A 17,357-nucleotide genomic window follows, 5' to 3' on the forward strand; every position below is an offset into this window, starting at 1 on the left:
AAATTATGCATACCGTGCCATTCGGATTAAAAGTTGAGACTTTTTATTTGTTATTTTTTAATTTATAGTCATAGTTCACGATGACATTATTGTAGTGTACAGGATTTGGAAAAAATTATATCAACGAACAGTTGAAATAAACATATTTTTGAAACAAATATAAAAATAGTGGTTAAAAGAACTTAAGTCACACTTCTCAATCCATGTAACTGCAAAATTTTTAAATTCCAAGTAAAAGAATAATAAAAGAATATAAATAGAATAAATAAAAGAATAGCATATATTGCTCCTAATTCAGGCTTTATTAGGCCTAATAATATATATCAATGGGCCTTTATATCAGTGAGCCTAACATTGAAATAATATGTATTGATAAGTTTTGGGGGCACGAGGTGTATGAAGGTCACAGGATGGCACACAATTTCTTATCATTTGGCTCGTTATCACAATGAAGTAAATATTTTAAAACAGTTTCTCGCAACCCCTCCCCCACCAATTCAAAAAAATTATAATAATTCTACGCTCATTAATCACGAATAAATATTTCACATGGTACACGAGATGTCTGAGCAGGAGAGAATATCGTACCCTGATAAACATTTGTCTTTGTTTTATAAAACATTTCAATTAGTTAAGTTTTCTAATCTCTGTTGAGTCAAAAAATGATTGTTCTTCCGTTGTTCAATTCATGTTTCAGACAAACTCCATTTACTCACTAAATATCCGCCGAATGCCTTCTTTCTTGGTTCTTTCTTACCTGCCAGTGGACGATAGGTGTACCGCGGTATGTATGCTGTTCTATTAAACATTTTTGTTTCATGTTATTGAAGTCTTATGTAAAGTCTTTTTATTGTTATTTTGATGACGAAGTTTCTCCAAGACATATCACTTGACATATCATTTCAATGTTTTCTGACTTATTTTGAGAGATATAAGAAAATACAATTAAGTGCCAATAACATTCAAATACGCATACGCTAATTATTTTAAAAAATTACAACCACGTAATAAATAATAAAATACTTCCTCTAAACGTAAAAATAATGAGCTACCGAAACATGTTATGGCACATTAGAATACATTTTATTATCATTTCGAATATCAAACCGATCATAAGTAATAAAAAATGTCCATGCCAATTAAAATAAAATCACGAAATAATAAAGTTTAGTAATCAAATTGCTATACAATTCATGTAGTACGTTTCTTAGGTACATACTGTTACAGATTTTACGTTTACTTCACTAATAGCAGTCATGTGATAATTTTGGTAAGGTTAATGGAATAATTAAAAAAGATCCTCTAAAAACAAAACTATGAATTAATGTGTAACAAACATATTATAACCGTGTGAGACGAGGATTTCAAAGACAACGAAAGAACATATTACCCGATGACCATTAGGCCTGTAAGCTGAATAAAACTCTGCGATGAAACAGACATTCATGTATGAATTAGTACACAAAGAACAACAAATTGTTTTTCTGAATTCTGCCTTCGAGTGTCGTGAAACAAAGAACAACAATTCAGATATTAATTGTTGTAACAATTCAGATATTAGTGTTTACTGATATTAAAATTGACTTAAGTAATAAATATAACTCAAGATACACGAATCAAATGTTTCGAAAAATATATTACAAATCTTATCAAGTGATTTTGCACAACAGTCATCTGTCTGTTACAGGACATTTATAATGTATAGTGGAGACATTGTAAGCCTACAGGTTCATTGGAGGAACTATTCTATCAGTACAACACATAAATCTCAAGTAAGAATTTTAAAATCGAGATACACTATTGTAATAAATACATCAATTATACATTGATATAATTCAATAACCATAACAATCATTTATGCCATAGTCAACGCAATAACTATACAGTATTATTAACAAACCAATAACCATTCTATCAAATTAATTAAAGTATAATTGTGATCTATAAAATTTTATTTAGTAGGAAAAGGAAATTCCATCTCTTCTACATTAGCAGAGGGGGTGGGTTAAAAAACTTTTCAAATTTTTTAGTATCTTTCAAAATAATAAACTGTGAACTGTTTATACGCTAAATTTACATTAAATAACACTTAATTTGTTTATAAATTTATTTTAACACATTTACTTAACTAATATGGATGATAAGAGTTGGAGAAATAATTTTAAATATTGATAAGTACACAAATTCTTAATTTTAATAATCAGTATTTAGTGCAATAGATAAAAGATATAGACCATTACTGTTACGCTATATATTCTGTTTAGTTCTAAGACCGAGTGTAATTAAAATAAACACCAAAAGAATGAAAAATGTCTCTACATTTCAATTACTTTGATTTTACCTCTGACGGAGTAACGCCCACAATATCTGAACGCAATATACAAGCAGAACTGTAACCGAATACAATGCATACGATTGAAGGCGTAACCATCTTTGATAACGTACCACGTGAATAAAGTATGTAATGAGTATAACTTTCAAGTAGTTTTATAAAGAGTTTTTGTGATATGACTATTTTCACCAGATATACAATGTAGAATAACTCATTCCAAATATTATCTATAATCTTATTGTTTGAGTATTTTTCATGTATATGTTTTATTTCCGGTACATTTTTTGCAACATTTTAAGTGCGTTATAGCACTGAATGTTAGTGAAAAATTAAATTGCATTTTATTTTTGTATTTAGTTCGTTTACCAAGCTTAAATTAAGTATCTATCAGCCATTGATAAAATATTATTTCATATAAATCTATTTATATACTCGCATACAATAAAATTATATATGACTTTTATAACCACACAAATATATGAAAATTGTTCAATTAACAAGAATTTTAATTGGTTCGAGATATAAAACAGAATATGCAATTAAATTACGTTAAAAAATTTACATTAAAATATAATAGAAAACTATTTCACATTAGTTCTTAGGGATTTATTTCCATCGAGTTTTTATTAATATACCAATACTAAAATAAGCTATACTGAGAAAAATATAAAGTCTGGCGATTAAAATATCAGGCAATGTGTCTTTGATTAAATATCATAAACCTTACATGTATTAACACGGGCAAACTATTTTAGGTTTGGAATATAAAGTCTGTTGATTAAAATATAAGCCAATGGATCTTTTATTAAATATCATAAACCTTACACGTATTAACACGGAAAACTATTTTGGGTCTGGAATATAAAGTCTGTTGATTAAAATACAAGCCAATAGACCTTTGATTAAATATCATAAACCTTACACGTGTTTTCACGGGCAAACTATTTTGGGCTTGGAAAATTAATTTAATGTTAAAATTATAGCTTTGTAAAACAACTTCTCTGAAATCCTATACAGTAGATATTTTTTATCACTCCAAGTGAAATAACGTGAATTTAAATTTAGTACATACTGAAAGAATTCCATATTTAAATCTTCCACTATTTTTTATTTGGGCCCACAAAACAAATGTCTAATTACAAAACTCCTACATTTCACACTTGAAAAGGCTGTAATTTCACAAAGAGTGATACAAAATATACTTTTTCTGTATTGAGGGGGGTTATTTTAATGAGTTATAAATCAAACATAAAGAATATTTTACAAGGTAAAAATAGATTTCACAATCTTTATGTGCCTAATCGAATCATGGATCCAGAGTTATTTATGAAAATCATATTGTAATTAAACCTAACTAGTATATATTGCAAATACTTATTACAGCACTACCTTTTAATCATACATCTTTACGCATAAATATAGAACAGAAATAATTTGAAATAGTCTACTCAAATTTCTAAAGGAATCTGGATGGCCAATAAACCAAAAAAGGTGTTATATATGTATGCACCATACATATAGCGTATACGACCATCAGAGTACACTATTAATTAGATGAATGAAGACATAATAGTATAATTGTGAATTAACACTTCGATATTCGTTACAATCCGATAGGACAGTATCGATACACGCGTTGGCCATCGCACTCGCTAGGTTAGTTTGTCTCTGAGCGCTAGTACTACCTAGCGGAGAAAAGGCGAACTCCAACGACGAGTTTCCAGGTTTGGCCGCTAGACAGCAGAGATATCTAGTTGTGTATTTGCGTTTGCGGTACTTGCAATTAGAATTCTAAATCCTAAGGAGTAGCATGTCAACTGATCCCTGAACAAAAAGGATTAATACGTAAAATGTGGCATTACTCACCATATAAAGTGTAAAAAAGTTAGGAACGGTTTAGTGTTATTTTAACCATTCAACAATAAAAACAAGACTACTCAATTAACATATTATTAAATAAGGCTAACGAAATTAAAATTATTTTATTATTTCATGAGCTATTCTTAACGTCCAAGTATATCGAAAATTGCTGAAAAGTATTCAATGTAAGCCTTGATGCATTTGCATTTATAAGATAAATAACAAGACGGTAGAATAAAAACATAATTGGACAATTAATTGTGAAAAATATCAGATATTTAATTTTGTGTCACAAATATGTGTCGATCGAACGAAATGTTTTACGTACGCATTGTGACATTCGAAATCTATTATTTTCTTGTGTCTTGTGATAAACCTTGTTTAAAAATATATAACACATTTCTATCTCTTATCAAACATTTAATGACTTTAATGTGCCATTTAATCCCATTAGTTACTGCATTATGTCCTATTTCTATTGAGAGTTTGACTTATGCTTCAATTTTTTATTTCCCCGACTCTTTCTCTTTCAATAACCTTTATTCACTTTAAACGTAAATAATTACTAATGGCGCGGTATGTTTCCTAAATCTAACACATATATGTGAAATTTATATTAATCATGAATTTAACCCCAAGCAATATCCGATTATCTTGGCACCTAATGTAGCTGATGTGAATAAAACAAAATGTAGCTATGATGATTTACTATTAACGAAATGGAGAAGAGTTTAAAATCACTATCTCTAAGAGTATATTAGATGTTCCATGTATTTAACAGGTATTCAAGTAGTTATTTTAGCAGATCTTCTCAAATTACACGAGACTTTGGCGCAGGATTTGGTCACAAAAGTCCGAGAATGAAAACTGAGTGTGGTCCTTACATGAGCTGCACAGTCCGTACACGTCTCCTACGCGTCCAACGCGTGGGTGTTGTATGAATTAATTAATATTGTACTGTAGTCCGAAATTTGCAATTCAGGAGGGCGGCCTACTTTTACAACTGATTTCCGGACACAATAAAGAAGTTGAATACTAATCCTGTAACGCCTCTTGTGTACGAGATAGGCAGTTTTAGTATACACAAACAATTATAAAAAAAATAAGCGACAGGATGTTGAAAACATAACTACATAAAAGTAACTCGAATGCATACGTGCATGTGAATATTAAGGGGAATAATTCGGTAACAGCCCCTTTACAAGTGTCAAGGAAGAGCAAAATCTAACTTTCAAACTCTTTTTAAAGTAGTAATGCTTAATTAAAGGTGCAATATAATTTTGAAATGCATAGCTTAGTTTATAATGTACTGAAAGTATTGATAAACAGGAAACGCATTATAATTTCAGGGAACTGTCAACTAATTCCCCTGAAAACTACGGAATGTGAAGAAAATTAAGTTAAGTTGGAATCTGTATCGGTTGATGTAAAATGAAAAGGATACTGTTCTATAGTAAAAACGAAAAAAAAACATATCTACTGGCATTTTAGTTCTTATGTGGAATAGTACTTGGTTGCTTACAGTCTGTTAAATTCTTGTAAGACCTTGTTATTTTTAAAACCTCTGTTTTTAACTAGTATGTAAATGACATTTTTAAATCACAACGATAACAATCCACTCACTTACGCTTATTTCCCTCACATACGCAAAGAAGTGCTACGCAAGTTATCCCTGTTTTTTTTTCTCTTTTGAGTTTTCATTCTGTTAACCGCAAACTCAGTCTATTATTCAAACCCCATTCCTACCAAAATAATGCGCGATTAAACTCTCCACATTAAATATATATCTCTGAACTCTACACATCTGAAATGATATGACTGAAGATTTTATTTTGTCTCTCTCTTCTTAATTTTTATTCATTTTGCACTTAAAGGCGTGTTAAAAATACTGATCATAATACAAACACCACCTTTGATGGTACTAAACGGTTAGGGGCTCACCTCAGGTCCAAGATGTAGGGATCGACTTCAAAATTCTCAATGAAAACTTTGTTACGTAACATCGTTTATATTTTCTTAACAATGACGCAACCAAAATTTCTTCCCGTGAGGTACGAGGTTTTAGACCTAAGAAACTACTTGAAAATTGTAATGTCGAAATGGTGCAACGAAAAGTTGTTTAAGTTATTTTTTTATTGTAACATTTTTTATTAAAATATTAAACAAGAATCGCATGACTACCTTCTTCTTGCAACTTTAAGTTGCATCTTAATATGTTATTAGATTTTAAAAACTCTTGTGACTTTTTTAGATTTTATTGCACTATTTCTTCCCAAAAATAAGAAAATATTCGAAGATACTTTTACACTGTCAGTATACAGATTTACACGAGGGTGAATCTTATTAGAGTAATTAAAAAAAATAATTTTTACATTACGTTGGTTGTTTAAAATTTTAAACTCAACAACAAAATGCCTCTTGTTGTGGATAAAAACTTATGTGTAATTATATCGATTCGAAGATGATTACTTTTCACTAGACTAGCTTCAATACACTAATTCAAAAGCTTCTCTGAATTTAATGGGATCATGATTGTTGTCAACTCGCTACTCTGGTTTTACTTCGATGAATATCAAAGCAGCTTAACACATTATGAGTAGCGGTGTGTGTGCTCAGTAGTGGATGAGTTCTATTCCATTGGACGAACTTAGTTCCACAATCTGAGTTACAAAAGCCCACTGAATCTAAAACGTTATTTTACTGTGTTAGTAGATTTGTTCATCATATAAAATTTATATTAGCCTACATAGTTATGACGTTGCGTCGGGACAAGTAAATCCCAAATTAAGTTTTGGGTCTCCTATAGATTGCCCCTTGAGGTATAAAAGCGCTGCCAACCATCAAAAATCTCCCTTAGTGTATGAAGCGTATGGGCACAATTACAACATCCTAGCTCATGTTTTCTGAAAACTTGCACCCATACAATGGGACAGACAAAGACGATCAACACAATAATAATAATACAAGTTTGCTCTATGATTCATACTGCGCATTCAAGTAACTCACGTTATGAGGTTACTCCATAAACGGCTTGTGAAACGAACACCCGCCAATAGTTCATCTGATTATGTCTGACCACAGCAAGAAGCCTGACTCTGGCACGACAACGTACGCTGCACACGTACCACGTCCTTTGCCAGACTAAACTGTGAGTAAACTCCGCAGTCCAGGGCACGTACGCTCCGCCTAACGTTCCCAGAAAGTCTCACCATTTCGTTCCGCTAATTCACTACTTCAGACTTGAGCTCCCTTTTTGTCCGGTTTTGTTTTGCCACGCATCTACAAAAGCAAATCTCCGATCTGTACCGTGGACAGCAAAACGCTCGTGAATTGTGTATGTCTATTGGTGAAAACGTGAAATTTGATTGGACGTTATTGTGATACCGTGATACAACCAATAATTCCCGACAGTTTGACATTTTCGACGATTCCTGATCAGTTTAGTAGTACACGTACCTTTCAAGTACAGCTTTTAGTATTAGCTTTTGTAGCACAAGAATGACATTGAAGTAGATTTATTGGCTAAAATATAAAAACAAATTATAAATAATTATTCTACTATAAAACTAAATTACCAAGGTAAATTATTCACAAGAATATAAAATGTATATTTTGAGAAAACAAAATCCATCAAGTTTCTAGAAAACATTTTCTTTAATCAATTCAGTGGAGAAAATAATTACTTTTCTTTCTTACTCTTAATTAAGTAGACACAATGTAAAATCCCTCTAACTGCAGCACACCACATTTCAAAAGAGATTAGATGTCATGAACCAGACTCTCAGAAACTGCGTCGAATTAACTCGCATTAATTTAGCAAATTAGTTTCATACCCGGAGGTGCGGGGCCGTGAACGTGAGAATGGGAGACAAGAGTATCTTGTCTAGAAAGCTGGGGAACCTGACAACTTGTGTGGCGGATTAGACAATAGCTACAGAGGAATTATAATGCCAGCGATATGAGGTACCGGTGCGGATTATAGGTCAAGAACAACAACGAATGTGCTAGGTCAGGGAAAGTATGGTAGAGTATAATCTGGTTAGCGCTACGTTTGGTCATGCTGTTCATTGGAAATTTGGAGTGGCCGGGTTACAGCTGAGCTGAACTGCTTTGACCTTTATTAATGTTGGATTCACCATTCGTTCCTCGCATGGAAAACGTGTGTATAGTGTTGAGGTGAAATATATTGCTTTTTAGTTTATTATTACATGTGGAAATATTTCACACAGCATAAATGGAAAAGAAGAGGTGTCGTACATCGAGATATAACGTATGTTCATGTGGGTAAGAAGAATGTAGTTTAAATCAATTATGATGATGTTATAAGTCATACATCTGAACCAGCCTTGGTGTTTAACCTTGTTCCTGTTACTGTCAAAGACGTATAAGCAAGGTTAATAATATCTTTGATTTTTTTCTAGTGACAACAAAACGAAAACACACATTTTTATTATGTATGATGTTTACTTACTCGACCGACTCCTCCTCGACATGATCCTCTTCATCTTCACCGATGGTGGTCAAGTTGGCGACCCGAGCGGAAGACATGTCCACCTCATCATCCGAGTCCACGGCAGGTACACACATTGGCAGGGTTGTGCAGTGTTCTTGACACTCTCCCTCGGCCTCGCTGCCGTCACTTGCGCCCTCCTCCTGGCCCGGATCACGGTCACGGTCGTGGTCGTGATTTTGTTCCCGGTCAACGTCACCCTGAGGAGTTATCATCTCCAGTAGACGCTGTCTCTGTATCAGCATCTCCATGTGGTTCTGGTGGGAGTTCTCGGGGTGAATCGCGTTGGGCACTACCAGATCCGTTCTATCTTTCGGCACAAAGTCTATCAGCCGAGGAAGATGATGGTCTAATTCATTTCGGTTTTCCGTTTCACTTTCTATAGCAGGGTCATCTGCCTTATCTTGAGGATCGGGACAGAGAGGTCGGTCAGATCTCGGTGGTGGTGGAGGTGGGGGTCTTTTCTTTCCCGACTTGAACTTGTTTTTCTGATTTAGATCTTTTCTCGGGATCGGTTTCGGTGGTAAAGCAGGAGCTTCCTTGTCATCTTCTTCCTGACTTTCGGAATTTAATCGGTTGCGCAGAGACGGGATTTTATCCACGTCTGAACTCAGATTCAATACTATGTTGTGTGATTTTCTGGGGCTCGCTTTCAAAGAGTGGATTTTTTCTATCGTTATGTTTTCGAACAATTCGACTGATCCGACTTGGAGACGTTCACCGTCAAAATTAGCTCTGTTACCAGGTTCGTCTTGGAAACTCGCAGGAGGCTGCAGGGCGACGGAATCTTCACCCCCGTTACCGGAATTCATAGAAGAGCTTCTGGTCAAGGATATGTGAGAGGGCTCCGTGAAATTGGCAGCGGCCACTAGTTTGTTGAAGAGAGAACTTTCGTCGATAGCAGCACTTGATGAGAATTCCCTTTCCAGCTGAAGAAAAGGTTCAAGCACCCTATCTAAGTCGAAGGTCGGACAAGTGTTTGTCGTCGTGGGGGTTGGAGGCGTGGTGATGTCCAAGGAAGTTATAGACCGAACGTCAGAGAAACTGGAGTTCGAAGTGGTGGGCGCCGAAGATAATCTGTCTACTACCGTAGAGATACTGCTGCCTGTATCGTCAGATTCCGATTCACCGGGAAGAATTTCAGATTCTTGAGCAATTAAATCTAGATACACTTCAGCTTCTGGCACTACGTGTTTATCATCTTGGTTTTTTGTCTTAGTTTTCGGTGAAGTGTTTTTAAATTTCAATTCTCTGTTAGACTCGTCAGCAAATCCATCTGGAGGATTTACAATAGCCGCTTCCCTCTGGGCCGAGTTCCTTCTTGGAACTTTCCTCGGGGGAATCGGAGGCGGGGAAGATTTGCTCTCGTCCTTTTCGTCACCTCGGTGTTGTTTTACTTTAAGTTTAATCACGACATTAGATTCTTTCAGCGAGCGGACACAGTCGATCCTCGTCATCGCCTTTACTTCTACTCCGTCAATCTCCAGTATCTCGTCCCCGGGCTGAAGAGGGCCCCAGGAGCATCTCGTCCTCGAGGCGGGGCTGTCAGGCGCACAAGACTGGATAAAGAGTCTGTTGACCCTCTCGGCGGTCTTGAGGCCACCCTCGAACTTCAGGCCGAACCCCAGACGCTCCCCGGGGAGCCGGTAAACCAGCACTTCCTCCGCCTCCTCCTTCTGATCTCCGATGGACAGCACCGTAACGAACGGTGTATCAGAGGTTGTAGGAGCCGCCTGCTCAACCGCCACAACCGTCACAAACTCTCCGGTCACGTTGCTATTATACCGTTGTTCCTGAATCTCTTCCGGCCATTCCAGGTAAGCCCCAGAATCCGCCGACTGCTGGGGCTTGTGTCGCACCTCCAGAGCCGGGCTGGAGGTTTCTGTTCCCGCGGCCGCCATTCTCGCTCCTCACTGATACGGTCCGCTGCCTCCGCCACTGCCCGTTATGCCATGCTCACTGTCCGCCTCGGATTACTCACTCCCGTCCAGGGTAGCCGGCCATATCTGAAACAGAAGCGCAAGGTCAGGGTTATTTTATAACAAGAGCAGTAACTAACTGACATTAAACTATCTATACAGGCTCTCTAAAAGTAGTGAGAAAGCTGTCACTGGCGGTCGTGTATATATTATGTTACCAGATGCCGCCTCGGATTATGTCATTACAATCATTACAAAATGAAGATCGATGTTAAGGTTGGTTAGTAAGATTCCAGACCTAATCCCACAGAGTTTCACTTACTATGTAAACAAACAAGAATGACAAATAGTCACTGTATATCTATGATTTGCTTTCCCAAACCATACTTAAGGCAGTTTTTGTCAGTATTTATTCCTATTTGACACGATAACTATTTCCTAATGTCCGTTCCTTCCCAGGAACTGAGGCTTATCCAACAAAAGAAAGCTACTTCAATGTTTAAACAGCACAGCCAAACAAGCTGAACAATGCAAATTGACAATAACAATGAAACGGCAAATGAGACATAACTAACTCACCGAGCGAAGACGCGACGATAAACATCGACAGATGCGAAAAGTAAGAGTTAATTGGTCAGGCTGGTTAGTCTTATGGGTACTTTCACTGAGGCTGGGTCAATTATGAAGGAATTACTCTCTCAAAAGCGCCCATGCTCCCTCGGGTGGATGTATTGGTCGAACATTAGATAGCTAGAAAGTAGCTTGTGTCTCCCTCCTTTAGAAATAACATTTACACAACGGTGGATAGCTTTCTCTTTGACTGCTAAAAAACTTATCGAATACCCTGTAATTGATTTTTGTATCTATTTCTCGTCCATAAGTAATTAATTTTTGTAGCCACATCCAATGAGATATTTGAAATCATTTTGGATATGCGCAAGTTTTAAATACACCTTTGATTAGTTTATTAAAAGGATAATACTACGCTTACTCATTTACTTTAGAAACAAACTGGAAAACGATAGAATAATGACGCAGGAATAATGAGAAAGGAGCCAATACCTTTCATTCAAATTCATTTTATTTTGCTTTTTACAATAATACATTGTTTTGCAATGTCAGTTTTATAAAAGTTAAAATTCTAATATAACATTTACATCCATCCATACTTACAAGCATCACACACACGCACACATAATTCAATTTGGTACACCAGATCCGAAATTTGGCTGATTTAACGCAAATACCAATTACTTATCCCAGCGAGAGACTAACTAATATTTACTAATATTAATATTTATTAATATTTACGTATGTTCAACCAATTGCAGTGGGGTGGGCTAACGGTTACAAATAAGTCCAGAAAAACCAAGTTCCAAGGAAATTTAAAAATTTTAGAATTACTATTTGCCATTTAGCCTTTCTGCAATTATTGAACTGCTCAAATAAAGATTCTCAAAGAGGACAATCATGTTCTGTGTTCTTTTATAGAATCACATGTTAATAATTTATGTTTTAAATTGTGTTATAGATTACGTTTCAAGTTGGACAAACTTCTATTTCAAATGATCGTAAAGAATGATCAAAATGTTCAATGATCATATCTTCTATACCTTCTCCAGGTTCGCGGAAGCCGTCTGTCGCAATGAACGGGGAAACGGTTACGTGGAAAACGACAGGGTCGAGTGGATAGGTTGAGTGAGCGGAGCGACACTCTGGCTCAGTTAGGCGATTAAGCGCAATCCAGGCGTGCGTAGACCGAGTACGGTACTTGCCGGGATTCCGATCAAATGGCAAGCGGAGAAAGACAATGGGCCCGGAAACTCGGGTAACGGGTCTGACATGCGACCTGGTGCGTCAGTCCTCAGTCCAGGATATTCTGATTGTCAGGACGGTACATCGGAGCTAAACAGGCGGAAGGACTTAACATCAGTACGCATAGTAGATGGAGTCAAAAACATCAAAGGATGCATCCATTGAGGACATGATTATAATTTTCCTCTGTCTATAAATGTATTACGTAAAAACGAAACTATAGTTGGTTTCGTACATACAGAGCTAATATACTATGGGGCCTTCCCTTCATTCTTGAAATGGAACTTTGCTGAGTTTTCATTTATTCTAATGCATTTCTTACATTTTTTGTCAGTGTTGTTATCTGTTAAGATGCCCGAATTTTGAAGATTTCAGTCTTTCAATGTGAATAATTTTAAATTTAAGTTGTATTTTTAGAATTTTTGTTAACTTGTCTTTCACATTATCTGCAGAATTTGTAAGTGGGTATTTTACAAATCTGGGTTTGTCCAGAAGTTTAATCCAGATTTCCAACTAAATATTTTATCAGTTTAGATGGAAGATCTCTAAAGTAGAGATTTACTATTCATTAATAACCACACCGTACTCAGAGAGTTTACAAATAAAACAGGAGTTACAAAATATTCCTTTTCCAAATGGATGCACTAGATGATACCTAGTAGGTATCTGTATGATTTTGTTCTTAGCCTCAACCGATGAGATCGGTTAGATTTCTTTTATTTTCAGCTATATTTTAAATTGTTGTATTGTATTTAAATTATATTGGAGAGTAAAGCCAATACATCCACGTGCATTTTGTGTTAAGCAATTATTTTTGAACGATACCGAAGTGTTGGAATCTACCAATACTCTAGTATCATTGTAGGACCCGGAAACGTTATTTTTCCACCACTGGTCCAGTCAGGTCCGGTAGAGAGCAAAGGTCACTTCAGGAAGAAATCTCGTGGTCAAGGAATCGAAAATGAAGTTTCACCTCCACCGTAAAATTTAAACCGCAAGCCGATCGATAACCCTGACGAAATAAGTGTTACGCCGGAATGGATAGCATATCGCCCCTCCAATACAGCGTAGAAATCGTCTTCTGGCACAGAAATTATTGACGAAACCACGATCGTCCTCCAGGGCCTATAAAACTAAGGATTCCGCTAATTAAAGCTCTCCCGTAACGAACGTACGCCGATTCAGGAAAGTGGCTATGGCAAGGAAAGTAACCCGACCCTCTCTGGAAGCTGCCGGACCAAGTTCGGTGACAACGCACTTTCATGTACCGATATAGTCCGGCCTTACTATCAGTTCACTCTCACACAGACATCGACTGTTGCACGATGTAATGCAAGGGATACTGATGTTGTTTGCACAAGAAGATATCGACTACCGACCTATTTCATTGGTAGTCATCTTTGAGTTAGGATATGTACCTCAGTACAGCGAGATTGGGGTATTGGCAAAAAATATTTATGTATGAATGTGTAACCAACAATCTATGTATACATGTTGTGTGTCGTATTCTTAGTTTGTCTGGAGGAGAATTTGGCCCGATAGATAGAATATTCACAAATCCCACTAGTTAGCGACGACTACTTCGCAAAGCAATCGGGTTTTATTATTGTAATATCCATTCCATTATAATCGTTGATTACAGCCGTAAACCCGTACTGTTTGTCTCTACGCACATAATGGACGAAATCACGGGTAAAACCTAAACTGATTAACGTAAACAAGAAAATCTTTTAACCAAAATGTATATTTTGCTATGTCTGTTTGTTATAGCAGTAACATAAATAAACGTGTAAATTTAATTAAATACGCATTGTGAACTTAATTGTTTTCAATTATTAACAATGTTATCATAACAAAAAATGTTACAACAAAATATAGTTTTTGTTCTTATACAGGATTTTAATACATCATACATAATTTTAGCATACATAATTTAAAACAGCCATTATTGTCAATATACACACATTTTTAATGTTAAAGTCAGATAAATATATTACTGCAAAGTTACAAAACTATAACTTAAACCCTTTTAGAATTACGGAGTTTTAAAGGAAAACACAATAGAAATACAGTAACTAAAAGCACCTTTTTAAAATTTTAATCCTTTTAATTATTTACTTACCAGCTTTTATCATAACGTTTTTAAACACGCGCGCGCGCACGCATATTTTGCTTACTTGACAAATACTGTAACTAAACACTACTTGGCAGAGCTTTTGTGTAGCGTTACAATACGTGCTTTTTATTTCCATTTCGACAGAAGTAATTCTCTACTAATAGCTCCTAAAACGTGTAATGCGCTATAAAAATGTCATATAGGCTGTAAAATCCCACCAAAATAATGACTTCAATTTGTGCCACAGAAGCCCTCAGTTGTTTCCAATCCAGCTATTACAAACTAGGCCTAATTCTTGCAAAATACTCAAATCCCCCAAGTTATTGTTTCGTGTGAAATATTTGATGGGAACTATTCTTTATACTGTAGTGCAGGCCACTATGGTGTGCGAATGTACCTCACGATGTGTGTCATTTGTGCCACGCACTGGACAAACAAAGCTGACCTGGATTATCCAATATTATTTCACGCGCTAGGCCTACTTCCAACAACTTATGCATTGTTCATCACTCAGTATATAAACTCCATTTCTGGTTGGAAACCCCATGAGGAAGAATAATCCATTAGTTTATGTATATTTGTCCTGCCCTCCCTAAACATTGAAAATCTACAACAGAGCTAGGTGCAAAAAGGGCAACTCTGAAAAACCATGTGCTTGATTAAAACGCATTTACAGCTTGTGATGCTCTAGAAAAAAATTATTATTTTCACATAAAATCACGTCTTTTTATTTGATTAATTTTTATCTTCAAAAATTATTGAAAATTACTTATCTAAAATATTTGTGGATTTTTAAAGAAAGTAGTACCTTTCAAAATTGCTCTTTGTGAACGCATAAGATAATAGAACAGTTTTATTCTTAAAGCAACACCATTTACGTTATTTCATTTTAATTAATTATAAAAACACACTTTTAAGAATCAATTCAACAAATTACAGACTGATACAAATCAGGTTGGAGAGTGATATTAATAAGGTAAGGTACCTAAAAATGTATGTTATAGCCTGAAAAAATCCAGATCGTTATTGTCCAAAGCCCAGCTAAAACACAAAAATTTCTTTCCCAGAAAAGTGTTATTATAAATAGAACATAATTAATTTTCGCTAGCTTATTAAAAATTTATTAGGTTATTAGACGGAGCCAAAAATGTAAAATTCTATTACTCCGATTAAAAAATAATAACAGCATGAAACTTACCTTCGTAACAATAAGTATGATACTCAACAAATCACATTAACTGTGATACACTTAATTGTCACTAGGAGTCTTGCTTGCAGGATGGCGTGAATGCACTCAAATCGAGGTGTAAAGTTGAGGCTTATTACACAATCGCTCATTAACTTATTCGTTTAAGATTCCCAATTAATTCATTTATTGGTCATTTCATATAACTGTATTTTAAGTTACCAATGCTTTTGTAAAACTTCACAAAAAGTCATTGATTCAACACAAACAATTGTAAAGCTGTTTATATCAGAGACAGTGCAAACCCTTTTTCATGTGTTATATTATCTTTAGACTCACCAATAATATATTCATTCGAAGCTCTTTATATCAGACACAGTGCAAACCCTTATTCATGTGTTATATTATCTCTAAACTCACCAATAATATATTATATCAAAGCTGTTTATATCAGAGACAGTGCAAACCCTTATTCATGTGTTATATTATGTTTAGACTCACCAATAATATATTCCTTCAAAGCTGTTTATATCAGAGACAGTGCAAACCCTTATTCATGTGTTATATTATCTCTAGACTCACCAAATAATATATTCCTTCAAAGCTGTTTATATCAGAGACAGTGCAAACCCTTATTCATGTGTTATATTATCTCTAGACTCACCAAATAATATATTCCTTCAAAGCTGTTTATATCAGAGACAGTGCAAACCCTTATTCATGTGTTATATTATCTCTAGACTCACCAAATAATATATTCCTTCAAAGCTGTTTATATCAGAGACAGTGCAAACCCTTATTCATGTGTTATATTATCTCTAGACTCACCAAATAATACATTCCTTCAAAGCTGTTTATATCAGAAACAGTACAAACCCTTATTCATGTGTTATATTATGTTTAGACTCACCAATAATATATTCCTTGAAAGCTGTTTATATCTGAGACAGTGAAAACCCTTATTCATGTGTTATATTATCTTTAGACTCACCAAATAATATATTTCTTTAAAGCTGTTTATATCAGAGATAGTGCAAACCCTTATTCGTGTGTTATATTATCTATAGACTCACCAATAACATATTCCTTCAAACATGTAGGACTACTCGAAAGGAAGTTTAATATCCATGTGTGAACTTCTAACTCCCGGCCAAGAGAAGGTAAATTTGCAAACCTTATTATGATCTCCATTAGATCAAAACCTGTGTTCTGTGTTGTTCATTGTGATACTCTCGCCTCGCCAGAGACAGAAGGCAGACACTATCAGCTGATCGTTGATCGCCTGATCGCTCAATCAGCTTAAATCTCGCCTTTCATCTCTTGAGTTATTATTGCCGAGAGGAAAGTTGCTCGACAGGTCCAGGAATGTTATCCGCGGCGGATTCTCCTCGTGAAAGGACTTGACGTTCTGCCAAAGCCTTTTCATCAGCTTCTCAGAGCCGTCCATATGTGATCAGGTTTCGTTCCCTTTATACACTGTGAAAACTATTAAGATCACTTTTCGGTTATGTCTATAGTGACAAGGTCTTATATTATTAAAGGTTCGTATTTATGTAGTTCAATACAAATGAGTGTGGATAATATAAAAAATAAATCTCGCAAAATAAAGTGTGTACCAG

At 35.3% G+C, this 17,357-nt stretch overlaps 1 protein-coding gene across 1 annotated transcript in view; it reads right to left on the minus strand.

The window, feature by feature from the left end:
- The window catches only part of LOC124355120 (mucin-3A-like), a 385,609-nt gene that overhangs the window by 314,304 nt on the left and 53,948 nt on the right, over window positions 1-17,357 (minus strand). The window contains 1 exon segment of the mRNA XM_046806081.1: window positions 8,664-10,708. Coding sequence (XP_046662037.1) covers window positions 8,664-10,603 — 1,940 coding nt within the window. The 5' untranslated portion in view covers window positions 10,604-10,708.

This window comes from Homalodisca vitripennis, chromosome 2, assembly GCF_021130785.1.
Source record: "Homalodisca vitripennis isolate AUS2020 chromosome 2, UT_GWSS_2.1, whole genome shotgun sequence".
Lineage (NCBI taxonomy): Eukaryota > Metazoa > Arthropoda > Insecta > Hemiptera > Cicadellidae > Homalodisca > Homalodisca vitripennis.